At 34.5% G+C, this 10596-nt stretch overlaps 1 protein-coding gene across 1 annotated transcript; it reads right to left on the reverse strand.

Moving 5' to 3' along the window:
- Nucleotides 1-7111: 7111 nt before the first annotated feature.
- Nucleotides 7112-9383, reverse strand: LOC146882043 (uncharacterized). Its single transcript, XM_085667251.1, has 5 exons — nucleotides 9121-9383; nucleotides 8667-8949; nucleotides 7761-8417; nucleotides 7336-7396; nucleotides 7112-7218 (listed from the first exon to the last, which is right to left on the reverse strand). Exons 1-5 carry the CDS (start codon nucleotides 9381-9383, stop codon nucleotides 7112-7114), a joined length of 1371 nt encoding a protein of 456 aa, XP_085523377.1.
- Nucleotides 9384-10596: the final 1213 nt, after the last annotated feature.

Genomic DNA, 10596 nt, shown 5'->3' on the forward strand with positions numbered 1-10596 from the left:
CATTAAGCAAAACCAAACTGACCTGGAGCGCTCAATGTTACCAAGTAAACGCAATAAGAGCCATCGATAAATAACCGAGGTATTAAACAAAAGAAAACTAACCTGGAGCTCTCCATCTTACCAAATAGATATAATCGGAACAATCGGTAAAAAACCGAGGCATTAATCAAAATCAAACTAACCTGGAGCTCTCAGCATTACCAAGTAAATATAACCAGAATCATCAATAAAAAATCGAGTCATTAATCAAAAATAAACTAACCTAGAGCTCTCAGCATTACCAAGTAAATATTACCAGAACCACCGGTAAAAAACCAAGGCATTAAACAAAAGCAAACTAACTTGGAGCTCTCAGCATTACCAAGTGAATATAACCAGAACCATCGGTAAAAAACTGAGTCATTAATCAAAATTAAACTAACCTGGAGCTCTCAGCATTACTAAGTGAATATAACCAGAACCGTCGGTAAAAAACCAAGGCAAAAAGCAAACTAACCTGGAGCTCTCCGTCTCTTCACGAGCTGATCTCCCATCTCACTTTCGTCGCAAAACTGGAGCTCTCAATTTCTTCATGAGCTGATCTCCCATCTCACTTTCGTCGTGAAACTGGAGCTCTCAGTTTCTTCACGAGCTGATCTCCCCATCTTACTTCGTTACGAAATCGGAGTTCTCAGTTTCTTCACGAGCTGATCTCCCCTTCTTATTTTTGTCGCAAACCCTACAAAATCAAACTCAAATTTTCACCGAGGGTCGGGTTCTAACATTATATTATCATCGAGCGTCGCGTCTCGGAATTGCCTTCAAGCATCGGGACCCGAAATTATTTTTCATCGAGCGTCGCGTGTCAGAATTGCCTTCGAGCATTGGGGCCCAAAATTATTTTTCATCGAGCGTCATGTCTCGAAATTATCTTCGAGCATCGGGGCCCGAAATTATTATTTTTGTAAAAATTAATGACATAAATTAAAATAAATATTTCTCAACAAGAGAAACACAAACAAAAATCAAACAAAACAACTATCCGACTAACTGAAAGAAAAACGCAACTTTGCCGCATTCCATGTTATAGGAATTTCCTTGCCATCCAAAGTCTCCAGCTTATACGCTCCCAAGCCAACCACTTCTTTAACCCGATATGCGCCAAATTTGATAACACTGTCTCGTTGATGCGATCAAAATAATACTACTAAACTATAGCAACGTCAGTATTGCTAAGATAGTAGTTAACAAAATAGAAAGGGTAAAATAACCCAAAGTCGTCTCCCAACGAATACGGAATTGATTTGTAACTGTACTGGACCAGAGGAGTGATTCGGTTGCAGACTGAGAGGACAAGTGGATTTTGGTATCGGGTCGGGGAGGCACCGACCGAGGGAGAACATTAACCGAATTAAGTTCTGTGTTTGGTGTCGTTTTTAGGAGTTAATGAGGTTGTTATTATATTTAGAGATATTTTAGGAGCAGAAGATAATTTCATTTTTTATTTTGTATATCTAGAATTTAATATTTTGTAACTGATTATGATATAAATAAGAAGGTTGCTCCCATGGTCAAGGGGGGGAGAGATTTTTTGACCTAAGCAAGTCTTAAGCTATGGTTAAAAATATTTCTTTCTTTTTGTTTTGGTTAGGAATTATCTGGCACTTTTCTTGACCAGAACATTGGCGCCCACCGTGGGGTCCGGTAAAACTCGATCCTAACTCCACCAAATTTCAATAAGAAACGCTACAACAAAAAATAGAGATGAATCACGCAAGAAGGCAGAAGAAGATCTACGACTCTTAAGGGAAGAAACACTCAAAGAAAGGGAGATACTTCGGAAGGAGACCGAGGATACCCATCATCGGCTGGAGGAAGTCCTTCGTCATCAAGAGCAACTGAAAAAACTCAATGAAAACATGCAGTAGCAGATTACGCCTCTGCAATACTCACAAGAAACTTTTGACATATGCAAATCATGAGAAGATGATCGATCTATGCTCAGTCTCTACTTACAGATCAACAATTATTCATTGCGATTGAAGCTTACGCTCTTTCTCGATACAGGTACGAAAAAACCCAAAGTTCCAAGTATGTTGCTATTTTTTGATATAAAAAAAAAAATTGGACAAAAATTACAAACCAGAAAATCTAAACAATTCCCTGATCACAATCATAAATCATTCTACTCTTCTTGTATTATGTAGGGGTCATAAGTATAAATTTAATAGTTTTACAAATTTGATTAAATGATTTCTTTAGGGCACTAAAAATAAAAAGCTAGAATGATTAATTTAAAAAAAATATTATTTTTTTTTAATTTATAAAATATACATTGTTATGTTGTTTTAACTTAAATATATTGTCGGATAATGTAATCTTAATTGTGTGTACAGGAATAATAAATTGATTTGCTAAAAGATAGTAAAATATATTTATATAAAAGAATTATTATTATCGATTGTTCCTTTTATTTTTAACCATTTTATTAGAAAAAGAGCAAAATAGTGAAATTAATGAATAATACAAGTTTTATGAATTAATTACTCGTCGTCCTTTTCAATGCATAAAACTAAATGACTTTTACATTAAAGTTTGCCTTTGAAATATTAAATGAAATATGTGTTGTGTTATTCATATTAAAATGTATGTTTCTCATTAATATTTTATTTAATATTATTAAATAAATAACTTTTAGTGTGAAGTATTTTATATTTAGAGGAGTTTTAGGAAAATATTCTTAACAATTTAGAAAGATTTAATCTATCGTAAAGTTGTTTCAAAATGTCAATATAATTATTTTATATGGTGCTAGAATTATAAAATAAGATTGTTTAAATATATAAACTAAGATTTTGATACATATGTTAAAATGTGAGTATTATAGTAAATATTACTAGTTATCTTTAAAATAAATTTATTGTTACTAGATATAAATGTGTTCTGGTGTTACTATAACAAACATCATTATTTTATAATAGTTATGTTATTTTAATCAGCTTAAATTTTTTGATGATATCTTATAATTCACTATTTATTTGGTATGATTTTTATAAGTGAAAATTATTTAATTAAAATTAAGAAATTTATAAAATGTTTTATATATAAATATTACAATTTTCTTATATATACATGGGATATTATGTGAATTACTAACGGGAATTTCGTAGATATATTAAAAGTTCATTCATCATGTTTAAATCAATAAAGATTGGCTTCATTGGAAATAAGATGAAAGAGCCTATGTGCTTGAGGTTTAAAGAACCTATGTGTTCTATTCCGAGCCTATGTGCTTGAGGTTAAAAGGACCTATGTGTTCTATTCCGAGCCTATGTGCTTGAGGTTAAAAGGACCTATGTGTTCTATTCCGAGCCTATGTGCTTGAGGTTAAAATTCCGAGTTTGTACACTCGAGACTAAAATTCCGAGTTTGTACACTCGAAGTTAAAATTCCGAGTTTGTACACTCGAAGTTAAAATCCGAGTTTGTACACTCGAGGTAAAAATTCCGAGTTTGTACACTCGAGGTTAAAATTCCGAGTTTGTACACTCGAGGTTAAAATTCCGAGTTTGTACACTCGAAGTTAAAATTCCGAGTTTGTACACTCGAAGTTAAAATCCGAGTTTGTACACTCGAGGTAAAAATTCCGAGTTTGTACACTCGAGGTTAAAATTCCGAGTTTGTACACTCGAGGTTAAAATTCCGAGTTTGTACACTCGAAGTTAAAATTCCGAGTTTGTACACTCGAGGTAAAAATTCCGAGTTTGTACACTCGAGGTTAAAATTCCGAGTTTGTACACTCGAGGTTAAAATTCCGAGTTTGTACACTCGAAGTTAAAATTCCGAGTTTGTACACTCGAGGTTAAAATTCCGAGTTTGTACACTCAAAGTTAAAATTCCGAGTTTGTACACTCGAAGTTAAAATTCCAAGTTTGTACACTCGAGGTTAAAATTCCGAGTTTGTACACTCGAGGTTAAAATTCCGAGTTTATACACTCGAAGTTAAAAAGAACCTATGAGTTCTATTCCGAGTTTATACACTAGAGGCTAAAGGAAGTTCCATTTTTATTAGTTTGGTGTTTGCAGGACTGAGAGCTCGGTTTATAAACGAGTCGTTATGGTGTGGTGTTTGAGAGCTCGGTTTATAAACGAGTTATTATTTGCTTTGGAGTTTTGATATTTGCAGGAGTGAGAGCTCGGTTTATAAACGAGTCATTATTTTCTGTGAGTTTTGGTGTTTGCAGGATTGAGAGCTCGGTTTATAAACGAGTTATTATTTTCTTTGGAGTTTTGGTGTTTGCAGGAGTGAGAGCTCGGTTTATAAACGAGTTATTATTTGCTTTGGAGTTTTGATATTTGCAGGAGTGAGAGCTCGGTTTATAAACGAGTCATTATTTTCTGATTGAGAGCTCGGTTTATAAACGAGTTATTATTTGCTTTGGAGTTTTGATATTTGCAGGAGTGAGAGCTCGGTTTATAAACGAGTCATTATTTTCTGATTGAGAGCTCGGTTTATAAACGAGTTATTATTTTCTTTGGAGTTTTGGTGTTTGCAGGAGTGAGAGCTCGGTTTATAAACGAGTTATTATTTGCTTTGGAGTTTTGATATTTGCAGGAGTGAGAGCTCGGTTTATGAACGAGTCATTATTTTCTGATTGAGAACTCGGTTTATAAGTATGAAGGGGATAGTTGAAAGAGATTAGTTAAGCTGGGGTGACATAAGAAATTGATTAAATTAATTTAAAAGGTTGAAATTGTGGGGCGTGAAGATAGGGAGTAATGATGATTTTACGGAAAGTGGTGAGGAGTAGTTATTGACAAGACAAATTCTGCTCGCCTCGTTTTGAAGACGAGACCGTGCAAAATTTGGAGAGCTATGTACTGGACCAGAGGAGTGATTCGGTTGCAGACTGAGAGGACAAGTGAATTTTGGTATCGGGTCGGGGAGGCACCGACCGAGGGAGAATATTACCCGAATTAAGTTCTGTGTTTGGTGTCATTTTTAGGAGTTAATGAGGTTGTTATTATATTTAGAGATATTTTAGGAGCAGAAGATAATTTCATTTTTTATTTTGTATATCTGGAATTTAATATTTTGTAACTGATTATGATATAAATAAGAAGGTTGCTCCCATGGTCAAGGGGGGGGAGAGATTTTTTGACCTAAGCAAGTCTTAAGCTATGGTTAAAAATATTTCTTTCTTTTTGTTTTGGTTAGGAATTATCTGGCACTTTTCTTGACCAGAACAGTAACAAATTAGTTCTTATAAAAACTATACATAGGAGTTAGTCAAATAAAACAAAAATAAAAATATGAAAGGATTAAGATAAACAAAGAAAGAAGTAGAATTGAAAAGATAAAAAAAAAACAATAGTAAAGAAAAATAGGTCGATTCCACTACTTTATCAAAATAGGATTCATCATTGGTTTCCTAAAGATTTATTGTTATTGATTTCTTGTTTAAGACTTCAATTAATCAATGTAACTTCTCAATTAATTTTTTGACGTCCTTACTTTTAACCAAAGTAACTTCTCAATCAAAAGCAAGAACTTTGAAAATTAATCTTAATAAATTTAACCAAAGTAACTTCTCAATTAAATATTACTAATCCTAATCATGTCCATTCTTTTACCTCTTATATCTAGTAAAAAACTAATTAACCAAAGTAACTTTTTGATTAATTTTAATCTAATTTTTCACCTTTAATCAAAGTAACTTCTCAATTATTAGCAAAACCTCATGCAATCATATGAAAGTTTCTAAAATTAATCAAAGTAACTTCTCAATTAAAATTTAAAAACCCTTGGACTCATACGATTGTGATGTTATGTAGATTTAACACCGTGCTAACTTGCTACAATGTAAAAATCATTACTTTCACTAAATTAAGAACCAAAAGACATAGATGAAAATAAATCTCAACAAGAATCAAAAGAACAAACAAATTAATTGATCTAACCTCAAAATCCAATTAAGAAATTACAATGGAATCAACCCAAGAAGTTCAACACTCCATGAAATACAAAATAGAAATATAAGAAGAATAGAGAGAGAAAGGAAACAAAATTAGGCTCCCCTAAGGGTTCCTAAACTCCGAAGTCCCGAGCTTGTCCTTTCTGCTTCTCCCTTGTTCTCTTTATATAGGATTTGGACTAGGCTTTTCTGTTGCTAAAATCTCTCAAATATCTTTTAAAATAAAGATAAAGATAAATATTTAAAAATATTTGAAGAGATATAGACTATTGGACAAATATAATTGGTTGATAATATCAACATCTAATATAATTAAATAAATTAATTAATTAAAGATATATGACAAATTATCACCAATTAGTATTTGTATTAATTTTCCAAATCAACCCTTTGCAATCTCCATAAATTATCTTCTAAATAGTCCAATATCTTCAAGATATATTTGTTTGTTGTGGAACTAAAAAGATTCAAGAAGATCTTGTCATATTTAAAAAGATTTGGTAGTTATTATCTTTTAATATTTTATGATTTAATTTAATAAGATAATTATTTAAAAATATCAAATAAAATATCTAAAGATATATTTTCCCAAATTATCCTCTATCATAAAGATAAAGAAAACCGCAAGGTCCAATTTTTCTTTCCTCTCTTCTTGGTTTAGCCAAACTTCTTGACTTTTTCAAGCTTTTCTTGCCGTCTTCATGCAATGCTTGGCTTGGATTTTTGTGCTTTTGATAATTTCTTATTCTTGGATTTATCTTTAAGGTGTCATGAAGCTTTAATCAATTTATTTTCACACCTCCATGAGCTCAACTTAGCTGCAGTTGCACTAACACACCTCAAAATATCCAAAGAACATTTATGCAACTAAAAAGCTATTTTTAACATGTTTTTGTATCTCATGCTCAATAAACCCAATAATAGGAAATCCCAATTAAATCAATCTTTAAGAACACAAATTCAATTAAATACCCAGAATTAAACATTAAATGAGGGCAAAAATACGCACTCATCACCTGTCCACTTAGGTGTCAACTTGTTGTCCATTTGAATCAATTGAGCCTTCCTTAACACTAAATTTGCTTCCCGAAAACTTCTTGGATTCACTTTTGTTTTATATCTTCTTTCAACTCTCCTTCTTACTGCTTCTCTTGATATCTAAGTTAGCTCCCGAACTTCCTGTAAAGTATCTAAATTAGCACGCAACCCCTGTTCTGAAAGTCCATCTTCAAAGGATCTTACTATTTCCGCATTTTCAGCAATTTCTATAGGAATCATTGCGTTTGTGCCATACACCAAACTGAAAGGAGTTTCGTGTGCGGTTGTCTAAGGCGTGGTGTGATAAGACCATAATACTTGATGAACCTCGTCCAGCCAATCACCTTTAACTATCATCTGTCTTCTTTTCAAACCTCGCAAAATAACCTTATTAGTTGCTTCAACCTGCCCATTTGTTTGAGGATGTTCTATAGAAGAAAAAACTTGTCTAATTCCCACCTCTATGCATAATTGTCGCACTTGCGAACATACAAATTGGGTGCCATTGTTCGAAATGAGGCATCGCAGAACTCCAAATCTGCATATTATTATTTTTGGTTATCATGGCCATAGGCTCCACTTCAATCCATTTTGTAAAATACTCAACGACAACTATAGGAAACTTAAGTTGCCTAACTGCACGTGGAAAAGGTCCCAATATGTTTATTCCCCATGTATGAAATGGCCAAGGCGTATTGATAAAATGCAAAAACTTAGGTGGTGCCTTAACTCAATCAGCGTGTTTCTAACACTGTTCACATCTTCTCACATATTCCACACAATCAGCTCGCATAGTTGGCCAGAAGAATCCTTCTCTCATAACTCGTAACATCAATGCTCTTCCTCCAACATGGCTACCACATATACCCTTATGTAATTCCCCCATAATTCTTGTGGCCTCTTCTTTATCTACACAAATCAGCAAAGGGTGAGAATATCCATATCGAAACAAGTTGCCATCAATCAACACGTATCTACTAGAACTCTTTTTAACTCTACTTGCCTCTTCATCATCTACCGCTAGCTGTCCATCTGCAATGTACCTTTTTATGAGAATCATCCAACTGTCCATCGCCATAATTTGATAATTCTCCCCCATATCCACCAGCGAAGATACTAATGTTTCTCGAATCACCGATTTATGCTGCCCCAACTTTGTGTACGTGGCCATCTTCGACAATAAATCCGCCTTGCAATTATGCTTCTTAGGCACATGTGTAAAATTGAAAGATACAAAATTCTTAGGCATGGTATGAACAAATTCCAAATACTTGGCTAACTGCGGATCTCTCGCTTGAAATTCCCCTTTTAGTTGCATTACAACCAATGCTGAATCACTTTTGACTAACAAATTTGTAACCCCCATCTCCTTTGCTAGTAACATTTTGGCTATCAATGCTTCATATTCTGCCTGATTATTACTAGCCTTGAATGAACATTGCAACGATTGTTAAATTAAGACTCCGTCAGGTCCTTCCAAGACCACACCAGCTCCATTGCCTTTCAAATTAGAGGCTCCTTCCACCGACAAAATCTACTAAGAAGCCTCCTCAAGTTTAGATTCCATAGGCGGATTAGTAAGCTCTACCAAGAAATCTGACAACACCTATGCTTTGATTGGACCTCTAGCGTCATACTGAATATTATAATCTGACAACTTTATTTCTCATTTTACCTGCCTACCTGATATATCAGGTTCTTGTAATACCGCCTTTATAGGCAAATCCGTCATTGTCTTCACAATATGATTTTGAAAATAATGTCTTAATCGTCGGGCTGTCACTACCACAGCTAACGCCGCTTTCTCCAATATTAGATACCGTGCTTCTGCCCCATGCAACACCTTATTGACAAAATATATAGGCCTTTGTTCGTCCTTGCATTGCTGAACTAACACCGAACTAACCGCTTGATCAGTTACTGAGATATATAATGCTAACACACTATTCTTTTTAGGCCTGCAAAGCACTACAGGTTTGCTCAAATATTCTGTCAACTGTTGAAAAGCTTCTTCGCATTGATTCGTCCACTAAAACCTGTCATTTTTTTAGAGACATTGAAAATAAGGTAATCCTTTATCTTCACTTCTTGCTAAAAACTGAGAAAGAGCTATCATCCTCCCAATTAACCTTTGAACTTCCTTTACATTAGCTGGACTTCTCATATTAATGATGGCTTCACATTTGTCAGGATTGGCCTCTATTCCCCTCTCCGTCTGTAGAATACCCAAAAACTTTCCTATTTTCACACCAAAAACACACTTCTCTGGATTCAATTTGAGGTAATACCTATTTATCGTAGCAAACAACTCAGCCAAATCTTCCTTATGCTTCATTTCTGTTGTTGAAGTTACCACCATGTCGTTCACATATGCTTGTATATTACGCCCCATCATAGGAACCAAAATGCGATCCATCAATCTTTAGTAAGTAGCACCTGCATTTTTCAAACCAAAGACATTACCTTATAACAATAATTCGAGGTTTCTCCCATGAAATTCGTCTTCTCCTCGTCCTGAGGATGCATCCTTATTTGGTTGTAACCTGAATAAGAATCAAGGAAGCTAAGCAAAGCGCATCTTGAAGCACTATCCACTAACACATCTATACTTGGTAAAGGATAAGAGTCTTTGGAGGCATGCTTTATTCAAGTCGGTAAAATCTACACACATCCACCATTTGCCATTCGACTTTTTAACCATCACTACGTTTGCTAGCCACGTAGGGTACTGTATCTCTCTAATATGTAAGGTTTCCAAAAGCTTTTTTACCTCCTCAGTAGTAGCTTGAGCTTTTTCACCCCCTAAATGTCTTCATCTCTAAATCTTCTCTTTAGCAGTCGGATTCACATTAAGTTTATGACACAGAAAATCAAGATCTATACCCATCATATCAGCCGTTGTCTAGGCAAATGAGGAAAGATTTTCCTGTAGAATCTGTAAGATTTGTGCTTCGACTGCTGTGGATAGGCCTCCTCCAATTTTAATTTTTTTTCCATCAACACTTACTTCCTCCACCTCCTCCACAAGTTGAGGTCTTCTTTCTGGATGCACCATTCTATTATCTAATTTTGCATCAACAGGTCCTTTGTTGGATATTACACAATATGTATCTTTCTGACGAATTCTAAGGCTATCCTCATAACACTTCTTGGCAACCTCTTGATTTACCGACATCATAAATATCTTTCCTTCATTTGTAAGGATCTTCATCTTCAAATGAGGAGTTGAAACTACAGCTCTTAGTTTATTCAAAGAGGGTCTACCAAGCAACACATTATATGATGATGGAGCATTAAAATCTATATATCTAACTGTTATAGTTTTTGCAGCTTTCTCGTCCCTGAATGTTGTCCACAAATCTGCATACCCCCTCACCTCCACTTGCTCCCAAGAGAAGTCTACTAACATACCATTGAAAGGTTGCAGCCGATCTATAGGAATCTGTAAACCTACAAAGGTCTCCCAAAACATAACATCAACCGAGCTGCCTTGATTTATCAACACCATATGCACATTCCTACCCATCATAACAATTGACAACACTACTGGATCCTCTTCGTGTGGGATGATTCCCTTGAAATCTTCATTAGAAAATGTAATATCC

This window comes from Vigna unguiculata, chromosome 10 (genome assembly GCF_037176805.1).
Source record: "Vigna unguiculata cultivar grain cowpea cultivar isolate G323 ecotype 2 chromosome 10, ASM3717680v1, whole genome shotgun sequence".
Lineage (NCBI taxonomy): Eukaryota > Viridiplantae > Streptophyta > Magnoliopsida > Fabales > Fabaceae > Vigna > Vigna unguiculata.

Bases quoted from the DNA above. Each gene is read 5' to 3' on its own strand.
- LOC146882043 (XM_085667251.1), bottom strand. From the start codon at position 9,383: ATGGGGCGTAATATACAAGCATATGTGAACGACATGGTGGTAACTTCA. The intron at 8,418-8,666 runs GTAAAATGAGAA...TGTTCATTCAAG, and splicing joins CTGATATATCAGGTAGGCAG to GCTAGTAATAATCAGGCAGA. The intron at 7,219-7,335 runs GTGATTGGCTGG...TGATTCCTATAG, and splicing joins AAGACAGATGATAGTTAAAG to AAATTGCTGAAAATGCGGAA.